Source organism: Daphnia carinata, chromosome 3 (assembly GCF_022539665.2).
Source record: "Daphnia carinata strain CSIRO-1 chromosome 3, CSIRO_AGI_Dcar_HiC_V3, whole genome shotgun sequence".
NCBI lineage: Eukaryota > Metazoa > Arthropoda > Branchiopoda > Diplostraca > Daphniidae > Daphnia > Daphnia carinata.
This window is the reverse complement of record NC_081333.1, coordinates 7,124,261-7,140,016: the sequence shown is the minus strand read 5'-3', so window position 1 is coordinate 7,140,016 and position 15,756 is coordinate 7,124,261. Positions and strand designations below refer to the sequence as shown.

General features: G+C 40.5%; 1 protein-coding gene across 2 annotated transcripts in view; it reads left to right on the top strand.

Annotated features, from left to right (window-relative positions):
• Positions 1-15,756, top strand: part of LOC130704499 (uncharacterized) — a 65,965-nt gene that overhangs the window by 16,683 nt on the left and 33,526 nt on the right. Inside the window, exons 1-2 of one of the 2 annotated variants that reach the window (XM_057508433.2) lie at positions 5,246-5,262; positions 8,561-8,969. In XM_057508433.2, coding sequence (XP_057364416.1) covers positions 8,644-8,969 — 326 coding nt within the window. In that variant the 5' untranslated portion in view covers positions 5,246-5,262; positions 8,561-8,643. Of the gene's footprint in view, positions 1-5,245; positions 5,263-8,560; positions 8,970-15,756 lie in introns of those variants that run through there. The other variant, XM_059494752.1, reaches the window with a different exon arrangement.

Here is a 15,756-nt window from a genome sequence, read left to right as displayed (position 1 = left end):
AGACAATCGTATTTGTTCAAACCCCAAGCCGAGCACACAATGCCACCTAGCAATTTCCGCATCACGTGCTGAAGAACAATCAAAACACAAATAAATAAACCGACATGCATCCGACTGTCTCTTTGCCGACGCTTCACTTGTCGTTCGTGAATATGTTTTTTTTTTGTTTGTTTTTTTTATTAGCTGAAAACGACTGTGTATGTACCTGCGGTATCTAAAGCACAGTTGGTAGGCAACCTGCGGGGATTTAGAATGTATGCCTCGTGTAGCCAAGTAATCACTTTTTTTTTTGTGGCCAAACGCAAATACGACCATCGATCGTCTAGACAGGGGTGAAAAAAAAATATGTTAGAAAAATGGCAGCGAATAAATAAGAGAATAGGACTAAGCTGATTCTCATCAGGTCTTCATTTATTTTTGCCAGGCCCCAATCCCTTTTTTTTTTTTTATTGATGGCTGGAAGGACATTGCCGGAGAATGTCAGCCATCCGGTTCTCTACACAACTGCTCGATATCTACGTGTAAAACGGTTGTCTTCTATAGGCACATACTATTGACGTCGTGCCCGTTATAAGCGTCAAGTGAAGGCGTCAATCGGATCAGTTTGGCCACGACTAGTGGAGATACAAAAATAAATAAATAAAAAGAAGGGAATAACTTTTAGGATTCGGTTTTTGAAAACGACAGCCGGACGAGCCGTTTATCACAAACGAATTCTTTCGTTGTGTTTTAAAAGCAGCACATCTAAAATTCTCATTTTATTTTTTTTTTTTTAACTCTTCACTCAAAACGAGTAGCTCGTGTACGCAAAAGAAAAAGGACGTCGAGTCAGCACGTTATGTTGTTGATGGTTCCATCGCATCTCCCGTTGTTATTGTCGCGACATCGCAGATGAGCAAAGATGTTCAAACAAAAGCGGCATTTTTACATGCCATAATGATTCACAAAATGTTGCCGTCTTGGTGCAGTTGTTGCAGACAGGATGACATCAGCATTCCAGTGTCCCTGTTTCCTCGTTACAATTCATGTCGGCTGACATTTAGTTCAGTCGTACGTTGATTTTCCTATTTTTAAGGACTTGAAAATGAAAGATCTTTTAAAGATGGCACGCTGATAATAACCAGGCAAGGGTCTTTTTGTTTTTTAAAGGAAAAACAACGGGCCTCGTCGTATTGTTCCACGGTTTTTGGTGCGGAATGGAATGATATATTCCCGTTTTATCTGCTTCTTCGTCTCCTTGCCCGTTTTATCAAGCAAAACACAGTCCGTTTTTTTTTTTTTTCATTGCCGGAAATGACATATGTTGTTCTCCAATGTCGGGCACATACCGTACGACACGTCAACGTCATCCGTCATAAAAAGAAAAAAGAAGCTCTGCCTCCCAAAATTAAGAGATTAACATTTGAAAACAAAAGACGATTTAAAAAGAAAAATCTGCGACTTTCATCTACGTCCATCGTTCTGAAATCCGCGATCCGCTTTTCGATTTGAAAGCTCGACATTAAAAAGGCGAAGAGATTTTTCTTCTTGTTTTCTTACTGCGCACCGTGCGCTAAAGCTTATTTTGCATTTTCTTTTTTTTTTTGACTGTTTGATGGCGCGATGAATGCGTGTAGGTTTTATGAAACGCGATGACTATTAAAAGCGGTCTTTTATTTCCCTGTCGGTTGTTTCTGTAACTTAAAAAAAGAGAAGAAAAAAAAAAAAAAAAAAAAAAACATTTTACGGATTTTTCTTTTTAGTGCATAATCCTATCGAGGTCCCTCTATTTTTTACGGACCTGCTGTTACGTACTCTATCCGTCCCTTTAAACGATGAGAAAATAGCCGTCTGGAACAGTTGACAGTGCACAATTGCAGCGCGGCTGTTGCCCGTCGCTGGCCTCAACCTGATGCTCTGTCGTATTGTTGTCGTCATCAGGCAATCTCTCACACGGCTGCTACCCTTTTTGGTGCCGTGAAAACGCGTGTGCTCACTCTGGCATCAAACCCCGAAAATAAATGTCGCTTCAGCTGTTTCTCTCTTGTGCGCGTTTTGCAACCGCTTCCAACTGGACTCGTCCAAAACCGGAGCTTCATTTAACGTACAATTGATACGTTTGAAAGCTCAGAATTTCTTAGCCGGATCAGTTAGCCCAGAGTTTCTATTGTTCCAGTTGCGGGACGCAAGGGAGAAGGGGGGGGGCAGCAAACAAACATAAAATAACACTCGATAAATGCTGTTGTTTTTTTGTTTTTTTTTGGACTGCATTGCAAGATTCCTTCGTTGGTAGGTTTCTTCTTTTTTTTTTCATATCGTCATTCTGTATCGACTTGCTCAGCGATATGTCGTGACGAGCCGCAATGAAAACCCATTCGTTTTTTTGTTTTTTTTTTTCTTTATTCCCTCGACTTACGAAACGTGGCGCGTCTCTATGCGTTTTCCTTTCAGTGGGGGTGATTGGTACGTTCTTCGGGACCTCACGAGCTCGTTATAATAACTCCCTTGTACGTAGTTGGAACGATCGATATCCAAACGGTAGACATAACGCAGACGAATCGGACGCTTAATAGACTTGTGATCGCGTGCCCAAGTGCCTGTATGTTGACGACAGCGAGCATGTATAAATACGTCAAGGAGGGGGGGGGGAGGATCGAATAGTTTTCCCCTTATTTTATCGTTGGCAATCTCTCTTTGATGACTGTAGCGACTCTTGATGGCAATAGTTTCGACGCTTTGCCGACACAATTGGAAAAAAGGGTGAACTTTGCGTTCGGTTGTATTGGATTTTGGGTAGATTTATTTATTTTTTATTTATTTTTTATTTTATATTATTTTATTTTATTTTATTTTATTTATTTATTTATTTTTTTTCAACGGGGATGTTCGATGTATAAGATCCGCTATCAGTTAGAACTGCGGAACCGATGCAGTTGAACGTACAGATGGAAGAATAATCTATTGTTATGCGTTGCGTGTTTTCTAATTCGATTGCGAGGCGAAAAACGATGATGGCGGTTTGTCCTTCCTAGGTTCTGTCGTATTGTAACGTCCGAAACGAAGTAGAATTTTTCGGGAAAAAAAAAAAATAAGGGTAGAAAAACGGAAATCAAGTTCTCTTATTCTTCTTTTTCAGTGTGTAGAAAGGGTGGCTTATATATATATATTTTTTTTGTGTGTAAATGCATTTAACTACAGTGATTCAGTTTGTTTGTGTAGACTCTTTTCTCCCCCTTTGACATTTGTTATTGGCCAACGGTTTATTTGCTCGTTGGAAAGTCTTCGTTGCTTCTTTTCAACGGCTTGCGTTGCGAGTCGTGAATGCCAAACTATTTTTTACCGTACGATTCCACTAAAAATTCCAGTTAATTATTTAGGGACAGGACGTTCTAAATGGCAAAAACTACAAGTTGGTGGACTCGTATTTTGTTGTTATCCTTTTTGCCAGGATCAACGTATTTGCAAGCATTATACCTGCCCTTTGAAGTTTGGTGTGCGTTTTTCATTTCTCTCAACATCTTCGCAGGAGCTTTAGAGACAACCCGTTCGTGTCAATTACATCTTTAAGAGAGAAAATCGGCGAAGAAAACGTTTCAAAAGTGCAGCCAACTTGCACTTTTAAGCCGATCGACTACGTGCCATTCCTTCGCTGGGCTTTTACGTTTGGCTTTCCGATATACTCTCGCATCCAGTATCAACTTTAAAGCATAGAGTAAACAAATTATTGTCATGCAAGAGGTGTAAAAAAAAAATCCCAACTTAGACAGCAAGCTTCTCTGTGAACTCGTACCCTTCGCACCCAATTCCAGCGAAACTGCTTAAAACCATATGTTTTGTTTTTCTTAAGAAAAATTGGATTGGCATTAAAGTTTTTAAGTAAGCTGTTTTATCGTTCCCCTTTACGCGTTGGTTATCCAACAGCCTCCCATTTTCACGCTCGCAATCTCGGCGGTGTTACTAGACGACACTTCTATCGTGTTTCAAAGTCTATCGATCGCTAAAATATTTAACAAGAAAAGAAGTGAGTAGCGGTCAAACGACTCAACGAAAAAAAAAAAAAAAGAAAAAGAAAAAAGCTTTACATTGACGTCGTGTGTCTCTTGATTTGTCCCGTTTAATGTCTTAGCCAACGTTGTGGCCGCCGAGTGAGAGAATGGCCGGCTCAATACCAGTCTGCTGCGGCCAAATTTGATAAGGGCCCGCTGCAATGTATGCGACCATCACGCTGCACAGCTGTTACCCTTTTGATCGTTCAAAGCTTTTTTTTTTTCTTTTTGTATCTCTTTTATGGAAGCACATAGTACGTTGGGCGTATTCATAAAATCGTGACAGAACGCGTGATTAGTGTATGCCTTTTTGTGTGCGTCTCTGATGGATTTCCTTTAACTGGTTTCACGAGAATTTTCGAACGCAATGAGAATGAGAAAGAAAAAAAACGACGCCGTCAACACGCGTGTATGGAATGTCATCATCGTCATCACTGCTGTTAGTATCGCGACAACTATGTTGTTCGAAATGAATGTATTTGGATGGCTAAGGGAGGGAAAAAAATAGGAAATCAATGAATGTAGTTCTTTCGCGAATAAACGTTGCCGATTTACAATAGTCGAGAGCCAATGAAATAGCATTGTTCTCATCATACTTGGCCGTGGTTTTAAACAGAAAAAAAAAAGAAAAAAAGAATAACGATGCAAATGCGACACCTGCTGCCACGTCATTCGGTTTCGGTTTTTTCGGCCTGGCTTTTTTTTTTTTTTTCTTCACCAGAAGCAGTGCTTTTTGGTGTTGAAAAATCTTTAGTTTTGCCCTTTTGGGAGGAGATTGGAATCATCCGGGAATAACAAGCCTTTATCTCCCCGCCTTTTTTTTTTTTTTTTTTATTTATTCTTCCTTGTTTTTGCAGGACTTCTAGAACGAGAGTAAAATAGGCCTATAATACGTCTGGGGACGAACGGGGTGGCGAACGCGCATCAGCACGTAGGTGCGCGCATGCCTTCTTGAACTGTAGCACGTCGCTGTTTTAGGGCCGCTCCTCTTATCATATAACATTCCGCCATCTATGCGGCGGAGCAGTGTCGAAGGCGACATTTGTTTATCCGGTTTCCCTTGTCGAGTGCCTGGTACTAAAGCGCTTAATGTGCGGCCAAAGGCTTAACAAACAAACAAAGCAAAACAAAAAAAAAGAAAAGAAATATAATTTTGTGTACCAGTTTTTGCTTGGACGATTTCGCAGCGCTCCGTTTGTACCTGACTCGTTGGATTTCTCGACTTGGCTCAGCGTCGGTAGGAAGACCCATCGAAAGAAAACAATGCTCCGCTAGTTACGTTAAGACCACAAATCTTAAGCATTTAATTTTTTCTTGCTGCGTGCTGTCGTGTGTGTCGTCAAGGTCGAAGCTTCGTCATCCGTTTTGATGCCTACCCTTTTCTTTTTCTTTTTTTTTTTTTTTATATTCCGGTTCTTTTCTTGTTGGTTAACACACATATACAAAAAAAAAGAAAAGAAATAACGTAGACCTTTAGGGGGTGTTTCTTTTCTCTTTTTGGTCGACGTGGTCTATGGTCGAATAGCCTGGAATATCAGCCACGGCTGGCGATTCCGACGACGTTCTTTTCAAGTCGAATTGAGCGAGAACGTCTAACTCTCCCCCCCCCCCCCTTTTTTTTTCTTATCTTTTCGGTCAAAAAAAATTTAAGCGTGACGAGCTTCTTTTTCTGTGTGTGTGTGTGTGTGTGTATACCATCAGGTGTTGTTCATGCATCCATCGTCCACCTGTGGTGGGAACAAAAAATAGAGGAACGATGGCGTTCATTCAGCCGCCGGCTTTTTCAATTTCAAAAGTGGATCTATTCGTGAGCGGCCGTCCCTCTCGTTTCGTATTCCTCAAACAGAACATATACCATATGTACACACAGGAATATATAGTATACCATTATACTGTATAATCACTGTCTATCTCATTTCTCTACGTGTTGGAAAAAGCTTCCGGCTAAATAGAAAAAAGAAAAATGAAGGCTTAGAATCTAATTTTATATCGACTGTATTTGAGAGACGCTATCCTTAACCGACGCACAGCAGCGGCAGTCAGCCGAGAAAAGAGCCATAGAGTTATTTTCTATAAGAATTTATTTTTATATAAATATATTTTTTTTTTTTTTTTTTTTTTTTTTTTTAGGAACGTGTACAAGTGCGCGAGTGTTTGACTGAAAGAGATCCAGACGAGAAAGACAACGTGCATACATCCCTTTTTTTTTTTTTTTTTTTTTTTTTTTTGCTGACCTTTAAATAAAGAGCCCTCGAAAGAAATCGACTAGCAGAAGTTGCGAGACAACAAACTATTTTGTTTAGACGGGGTACTAGGGATGGAGTGGTTCACGTCGACACACATGTGCCATCACGAAAGACAAGGGGCGTGAGGCCTTACAAGATATTGCTGAACTTTTATTCCTACGTGCGTTCAGTTTGTTTCACGCTCGATCGTGGACGCGACATCTCCTCCTGGGCTGTCGTTATCTGCTCATGGTATAAACTTAAAAAAAAAAAAAAAAATGTGCATACCAAATGAAGTCAAATTTATTGTGTCTCCATTTTATTCGATTTTGCGTTAAGGTGGTGTGGCTCTTTTCGTTTTTCTTTTGCGAAAAGGCCACGAAGCATCGGAGGGCGTTGCCATTGGCCGGAATCGACCGATGTATTTGGTGTGTTTGTGTGTCTTGATGTGCCGTAAATAATAGAAAAAAATTTGATCGCGGTCTGACAAGTGTGATAGAACGGGCTTAACGGTAAACCGATATCGTTGTTTTTTATCACCTGCAAAAGGGCGGTGTATACGAATACAAACATTTTCTGGTTAGGTGCAGTCAATCATTCAATCATTTTGTTTTGAAAAGGAAAAAGAAAAAATGGAGGAAAAACGACAACCCGTCCTAGGAATTGTGATGCTTCGCTTGATTTCTATTCAGGGGTTTAATCGCATTGATATTGCGGCGACGTTGGTTGACGCCTAGTTTCCTCGTCTCTATTTGAAATGGAAAAGAAAAAGAAAAAATTACGTAGAGTAGAACTATGAGCGGAAACTTCAATTTCGTTTTCGTGATCGAATAAATAAAAAGGGAAAAATAAATCGAGAAATGGAATCGCAAACGGGAGCATGTGGAAACGAACAGTTTTTTTTTTTTTACCCGTCTCATTTGAATATTTTCCAATTCCTTTCTTTTTTTTTCTTTTTGCTTCCTCGATTTTTTTTTTTGCAGTACTTTTTTTTTTTCTTGTTCTGTTTTTCGTTATGAGAAGTAGCTTGTTATTCCTTGAGAAACAAGCTGGCACACCCCCCCCCCCCCCCATCAGGCGTGTCTGTTGAATTGCATCTCTACTTCTATTGCGGAGAGAGAGAGCGAGATGATTGGAATGTTTTAATCATCAATCATCAGCAAACGAGCTGCTTTCTTCCTTCAGAGATGGCGGTCGAAGGGTGCACAGAAACGAATGACATCACAATAAGCAATAGAAAGAAACCAATAAGGTCGAGATAAGATGATGGAGACGATGTTGAACGCCAGCGAAGACATAGTGTGCATGTACATACATTACACCACAAACAGAAAGATTAAAAATAAATATATATATATATATATATATCAATAAAAAGCAACCAGCCATTTCCATGGCTCTTTTTTTTTCTTTTAGCGATCGAGTCGTTCACATGTTGTGATGCAATAGATGTCCGCTTTTAAGGATCTCATCGATTGCGCAACGAGCGATGGAATGCTCGGCAACTGGGGCAATAAATGAAGATCAATCGAGCCTGTATTTATTTCTTTGATTTAATTAGTTTTCTTTTTTTTTTTGCGAGGTGAATTGATCCAGTTTAATTTCCTCCTTCGATCAGTGAAAACATTAACCACACGGTAGTAGGGAACTCTCCATTCGCAAAGAATGGATCGCCATTTGTGTGAGCAAGACTTGATTTTCACAAGACGAAGACGTGATCTTAGTTTTTCTCGCCCTCCTTTTGTATTCTCCGTCATCATTCCCGTGTCGCATCTTCACATCTTTTTCTTTTTCTTTCTCCACAGACGTTATGTCTCATTGTGTCGTGTGCGTCATCAATTTTGGGGCGTTTGCCGGGTTGTGTCTGTCCGCTTTCGGATGGAAAGAGTAAAAGAGACGATCCTTGTTCGCATGAATTGAGCGGCCATCTGCCAGCTCACAGCGGCGGGAGGGCTCCGTTCATCCAAGCCAAGAAAGAAAAAAAAAAACCTCGTCTTCACTCAAAACAGTCCGTGGTGAAGAAAGCAAAAAGGAAGTTTTGAAAAAAAAAAAAAAAAAAAGAAAGAAAAGAGCAAATGATGTATTTCACGTCAAAGAGTTCCGGTTGCGGAACAGTCGCCATCACGGACTTGGGTTTGCCCGCTGTTTTTGTTGTGTGTAACGGCTGCCTTGGACGAGTAGTGCATGCCTCCGGTTTTCTATTGTTCAAATTCTAGTCTGTCCATCTTTGCCACCTGACGGTGGTCACACTGACGAAAGCGCCATGCAAAAATGACTAATTGTTTCCGTTTTTTTTTTTTTATTATGCAGCTGTAGACGGGAGCCATCGTCGCGAAGCTGCTTCTACTGCTAAGTAATTCGTGTCCCGAAGGGAAACTGCAGCTCCATCGTCAATGTTTCTAAATCCGTGGTACGGCCAAATCGGGGCCGGCCCGGCAACCGAAGATGCGCCGACGACGGCGGCGGAAAAAGAGGCGCCCGTGGCCGAGGCGGAAGTGAAGGACGCGGCCGTCAAAGAAGAGGCGACCGACATCCAAGAGAGTCCACCAACGGTGAGTTTAAATGTTGCAGCCAGCGTTGCCGCTAAACCGGAGAACGACGACATCAAAGCCGATGTTGCAACCCGTCCGTCCGGTGAACAAACGGAACCGTTCAAGAATCGACTCAAGTGCGGATGGACGGCCCACATGACGCAAGAAGGAAGATTATTCTACTGCAAGTAAGTGGCGATTTTTTAAAATTATTTTTCTTTTGGGTGGAGGGAAGGGGGGGGGGGCTACACGTAAATCAGCCGAGGGCTTGATTGAAATGATATATCGTGTCATCGTTTGTCTTGAATTCCATTACAACTGCGAATCCATGGGTGTCTTTCGGATGCGTGTGAGCGCAGAAAACGAGTGCGGAATTCGCTTATCTCTCTCGATCATGTTGCAATGTGGCGTGGCTTTGAATACTAGTCATTCGAATATGGAATAATGGAGGATAGGAGACTATTGTACTTACCATATCCTTCTTAGTTATTATGATGTTTGCCTCTCTTTTTATTTTTTTTTTCTATAATAACGTGCCTGCCAACGCGTTATTATCACACGCTCAATGCGTTTTCCTCTGAAATGTTACTTCACATTTTTTTTTTCCTCCTTTAAAAAAGAATAATCCAGGGATGTTGAAAAGAACATTTCATTTCACGTCTCTTTTCATTTGTTTTTCTTTTATTCTGAAGAGTGAAAAAGAAAAAAAAAATCTTTTTGCTTAGTTTTTGGGCAAAGTCGAGTCTCGTAGCATCTCGCCAAATGCCAACACATGGCGTGATCTACATGTATTGCAATGTCATTATTTATTATTTTTTTTTTTCGCGTCCGATAGAAAGAAATGAGAAAACGAACGCTTCGGCTAACACTACCACCACCAACCCTGCGTGTGTGTGTGTGTGTGTGTGTGACCCTTACGCACGACTCACCATATGTTCCATCTAATTCAATGAAACGCCGTGCAACAGAGAATTACTGGCTAGATGAGATAAGAATTCACGCCCGCCCAATCTTCTCGAGTCACGAGTCACCATAGCTCTTTGTTCCCTACTGTCAGTTCCCTATATATTTTTTTTTTTCCTTTTGCCTTCGTGAAGTAAAAAGAAAAGAAGCCAATGCGTGTTGAAAAAATAAAGGAGAGAGAAGAAAATATATATAGAAAAAAAAGGGACGACAAGGAAAACATGGGAAGTTAATCCGATCTTTGGACATGAAGAGGTTTAGCCACGGGAGCTTATCTCATCGTTTGTCTACACCCGTTCTGACCACCAAAATGAAAGTTTCCTTCTTAGCTAAAGGGATGACCGCTTTTGTTTTGTTTTGTTTGTTTTTTTTCTTCGTGATGAAATTCACGTTAGAAAACAAAAAATAAGTACGAGGCTTACCTCTTTCATTTTTATTTTTGGGATTGGCTGTTTGTAATTTTTTCTGACAAACGTTTCATTCTCGGTACAGTTCGTTTGGCAAGGCTTCTACTATTTTTAGGTGTTTTTATGTTGCAGCTACGTTGCAGATGTTGCCACCTTCTGCTTTTTTCTTTTTTCTTATCTCATTCGTTTGATGACCGACTCGGTATAGAAACTCAACGACGGAGAACAAATCGTTTTCATTCCACATACAGTATACCCCGTCTCGTCCTCAAAGGTGTTACATTTTTTTTTTTTTTTTTTTTTTTGTATTTGCACATCGAAGGGAAAGGAAAAAAAAAACATACGGACCGACGTTGCACGTATGTCTTTTTCTTTCTTTTTTTTTTTTTTCGATCAATGGAATTACGTGCGCTAGCATCCGGACTCCCATCTTGTTTTTCTTTTCTTTCGTTCTTCCATTCTCTTATTACTTCGCATTAACATGTTATTACATACATATATTCGTTTCTTGGGCGCAAAAAGACGGCTAAATCAATCATTTTTTTTTTTTTTTGTTCTTCTTTCTACACGACATCCGTTTAAAAAAAAAAAAACCGCTTTTATTTCTGTTATTTTTCTTGAAAAATAGCGTTGTAATAATACAAGGGACATCGCTCATGTATACACGCAGTTTTGTGTGGGCTGTAACAACAACAGCGTCTGGGTCGGGAACTCCGTTGGTAATCTCTGGAAATTCGAAGAACACAAAGCGAAGTAGTAAAAATGAATAAGCAAGAGAATAGAGCATTTAGACGTAGTAACAGATGCGCGGTACGATGTCTATAATTATCTCCCTGTTTTTTTTTTTTTTTTTTTTTTTTTTTGTTTTTATTGTCGGCCGCCTTTTCTGGTTTCTTTTTTTTTCAACTATCGTTTTTCTCACCTTTTGCCTTGTTATTTTTATCCATGTTTCTTTTTTTTTTTTTTTTAATTTTCGTTTCACTTTCGTTTTTTTTCTTTGTTTTAAAGGTAAACGACCGACCGCCTAGCTTACTTGTTTCTTAACCAACTTACATTCAAAGTGGGTGGTAAGGGAGCTGAGAAATCCTCGGCTAGACGAAAGCGTTTAATTGAAGAGAAAAAAAAGGGGGGGAAGGGGAGGGTATCTGTACGGAAATAGAAAAAAGCGGATGAATAATATCGTATTAATGGCGTGCGACGAGTGTGTGAATTGAATGTACCTGTATATACCAAGTACATCTGCCGTTTTCCGCTCGGCCGCGCTTTTTTTTTCCGTCCGTCTAAATGAACTACGGACGTTGTTTTTTTTGGGGGGGTTTGCTATCGCAGTTTAAAAAAAAAAAAAATTGTGAGAGAAAGAAGTTGTCGGTGACCGCAAATGACGTCAACTTGTTGTCCAATGGTCGTGCACCGCAGTGTGTGCGTTCCAGGTCGGCTTTTCAAAAGTGACTGTACACATACTCACGAGCCGTAGAAACGAGTCGATAAACGCGGTCTGTTATCCCCACTGAATCTACTAAGCCGCACTTTGTTGGCTAACACACACGCACACACACACACACACACACACACACAGACATTGGGGTCGGACATCCGCCACAGATAATCACCAGAGGGAATTTTCATACCGTGCAGACGTTCCTTCATGCGCGGTACATTTAACAGCTTTAGGATTATTACGTCTATGTGTGTGTGTGTGTCGTACTACCGGGGGATTGAGAGGCTGATTCTCACTAATTGGTCTGCTCATTAGAAACAGCTCTTTGTCTTGTCTGCCACCCTCTTCTTTTGGGATTTGCGCAACTATTGCTGACTGTACTATAGCCTACATTTATGTGTTGATGTTGACTCGTCGTATTTATTCTGCTGGCTGCCTCTCTCTCTCTCTTTTCCTTCTCTCTCTCTCTCTCTCTCTCACTCTCTCTCTCTTTCTCTTTCTCTCCATTATTACAATGGTGTTAATTTTGCAATTGTTCTCGGTTGCAAACTGATTGCGTTTTTCAGTCAAAAGAAACGTTTGTCGTCAACTGTTGCCGGGTCAGCGCGATTGTCAAATCGCATACATTTCGCAGCCCGTGACAATGACAAAATCATATAGACGTCGTGGGCCAAGTTACGCAAGCCGTTTGGGGCTCCCCTTGTTGTCATAGCAACTGCGTCGCTTTTTGCTAGCCCGAGAGTGCCTTAAAGATTTATTGCTGTTGCAGCACAGCACGGTCCGCGTTGTAAAAAAAATATATATAACTCATGACAGTCAAACGATGTGCTTTAAAAAAAAAAAAAAAAAAAATCTTGTTTGACGTACGAACGAAAGCGATGGCTTTGGGCGAGCGGACCAATTGCTTTCGTTTTCACGTTTGGTAAACGGCTGTGAACTTGTAAGGGCCTGCGAGGGATATATTGAAGATGGTAAACAGCGGCATCATTCATCATGGGGCCCATTATCATCGTCGTTCGTCCTGGGTCATTACCGTAGCGTCATAACACCTGCCGAAGCCTTTGCGTGAGTCGAAATTACGTTGGATTTATAGCCGAAGTGATACGCAAAACGGCAGATAACAGATTGACGCCAAAAGAACTTTGGAGTGTGTTTGCATCGCAGTTGAAAAACTTGTTCGAAAACTAGGAAATCATAAATCAGTCGAGGTTTATTTTTTTAAAAACAATTTTAATGTCCCGTTTTCATTTTTTTACTGGGATAGAAGGCGGGAGTTAAACGGATGGGCGTGCGTTTGTCGGGTGAAAGAGAAAAAAAAAATCTTGAACGGCAATGATTGTCGAAATCCGGTTAGCGCCGAGTGTAAGAGGAGCCATAGCCGATGGCTCCTTATCGTTAGCACGGTCACATTTGAACGAATAAACAAATAAATAAATAAAAAAAAGAAAAGAAAAGAAAGAGAATGTAAGACTATAACTCTCTCTCTCTGCACCGGCTGCTGCAATGAGAAAGAATCGATGATTGTGGAGCTATACGAAATGTAAGCCTCATAATGAAATGTCGAGCTTCTCTCTCTCTCTCTCTCTCTCTCTCTCTCTCTCTCTCTCGTGTATATTGCAACTCTCATCTATTCCTCTGGCGGAGGGAGAAAGGGAGGATTGGGTCCTACATTGTCTCATTATCAATACGTATTTAAGGCGAAAGAATTCCGGAGGCTTGGCATAATGACCCAAAACTTAATTAAAGATTTCTCCCCACCCAACCCTGCTATCCGTAAAGAAAAAAAAAATTGGAAATGATGGTATATAGGAAATTCAAAGAAATACGGAACCCCCCCCCCCCCCCCCCCCTAAAAATGAAAAATGAAACCCGGGGAATTTGTGGGTACGTAAACGATATTTACTCGTTTCAGACAAAGTAGACGTGACGTCTATTTTCTTATTGATTTTCGCTTTATTTTTCCTGTGTTGTCATCGTTCGCACGAAGAGCGAAACAGTCTTTTGTTTATTTAATGTAGTTGGCCCGTCAGGTGCTATGCAGACAGCTCACACGTTTTCACATTCAAATGTAAATTCAGGCATCCGCCGAGCTGGGGAGGAAAGGAGGCATTCTTTTTTTTTTTTTTAACAACGTTGTTCCTGTCTCTCTTTTTCTTTTTCTTTTTTTTTTTTTTTTTTTTTTTGAGTGTATTCCTTATACAACTGGCAGATGCTGGGTTTCTTTTTCAACTCATATTCGCAACACTTGACGACTCGGCTCTATTTATATATATATATATTTTTTTTTTCTTCTCCTTCCTTTGATGGGCTAGCGCGAGCTTTTACTCTACCGCCCACTCGGTTCGTTGATGACGATGATTACGAAATTCCGCCACGTAACGCACACGCAAAAATTTCTTTTTGTGCAGACTATTAAAAATTCCGGAATTTCTCCATTATTTTCTTTTTTTTTAATTTTTTTAAAATACCGACTCGCTTTACGAAAGAATTTGCAGCTTCGACAAGGGGTTTTGGTTCGTTTAGCCAACCCAAAAAACAATCCGTTTTTTTATTTTATTATTGCAAAAGCTTCTGCGCAAACGTATACTGTCGTCAATCTTTTACCATTTTCTTTATTGCTTTTTCTTTTTATTTATGTAAATTTTTGCTGTTTGATTTGATTTTATTTTCTTTTTGTTCTGGGTTGGCAACGAGATTTTCTTGTCGTTCCGACAGCTAACAATTCACAGTCCAGTGACGACGCCATTGCACGTTGCCGCCCCGTTGCACAGGTGGCAAGCGTTTCGGATTTGTCTAAATAGAAAAGAAAAAAAATAAGGACCTTCCGGCAAGGAATCGACCATCGAACAAAAAAAAAAAAAAAATACCAATTGCCATAGGGGCCCTTTTTTTTTATTGTTGGCATATCGCCACCTGATTCTTGTGACATTAGTTTTCCACTTGTTATCACGTTATCAAACAATAGCGTAGACACTTTGGTTTATGTAAACTAGATCCTTCCCTCCCGTCCGCCTCCTTGGAGGGCGCTCCGGAGTCGTTGAATCGGGAAGGAACCTTGAAAATTCGATGGCGTCGTTATTTCCCACGTTCACTTCAATTGGAAAAGATGACGACAATGTTTTTGAATCCGGCCATTAATTTTCGTTGTCCGTTCTTTGAGCGTATGCAGCAAGTGCAATAGCGAGAACGTCGCAATCAACAATCCCATGGGAAGTTTGGCCCGGCTTGATGAGTAGGCCATTTCACGCATCTTTGCTTTCTTGCGCCTTCAGCTCTTTTTCCTCTTCCAATTTCCTTTTTTTTTTTTCTTTTATTTTTGGCAAGTGTTTTACCTTCCTCATATCTCCATTAATTTTAGTCATCAGTACGAAAACCTGTAACAATCAAGGCGGGCTGTCGTTCGGCGACGTATTCTACGCATTGATGAAAGAAGAAAGAAAAGGACTCGCTTGTTTGAAGAGAAAACCAACGGCCCTTAGGTGATGGCCTTTTTTTTTTTTTTCTTTTTTTCTTTTTTTGTCGTTTGATTTCTTTTTGACGCCGTCGTGTTAACGCCTTGTCTAAGAATCCGGTAGTTTTATTAGACATAGCGGCATGGCAGCAAAGTGCGACGTGACTTGTGATGCAAGGGAGCAATTTGCCCGAATGAATGTCGTCCGTAGACCTTGATTACGTCTCGATTCTGTTTGACTTTGATCAATAAAAAATTGCGACACAGTCATTAGTTGAAAATGGAGATACGTTCATGGCAAGTTGACCTTATTGGCATTTCCTGAATCTATTTAGATCTTATCTTGTTTTTTGTTTTTTTTTAAATCGAATTCTACTTCGCCTTCCACCTTTTCTCCATCTCTGTGGACCGTTGATGCATCCCTGATCGAACCGAACACAAACAGAACCCAATTTATGTTTTCAAAAAAAAAAAAAAAAAAAAAAAAAAAAAGGAAGAGTTTTTTAAGGAAAATACTTTTACAATAGCGTTCAAGCATTGCGTCGATTGTGGAGACTGCACGTCAAGCACGTCAATCGCTTAGTTCCGATTGCAGTAGCCATCGTTTCGATAGATGGTCCTAATGACGCCGGAAGAGCGAAAAACCTAGTGTCCAAACACAGGAAGCAGCAAGACGACCGACCGACGCCTGATGAAAATGATGATGATGGTCAGGG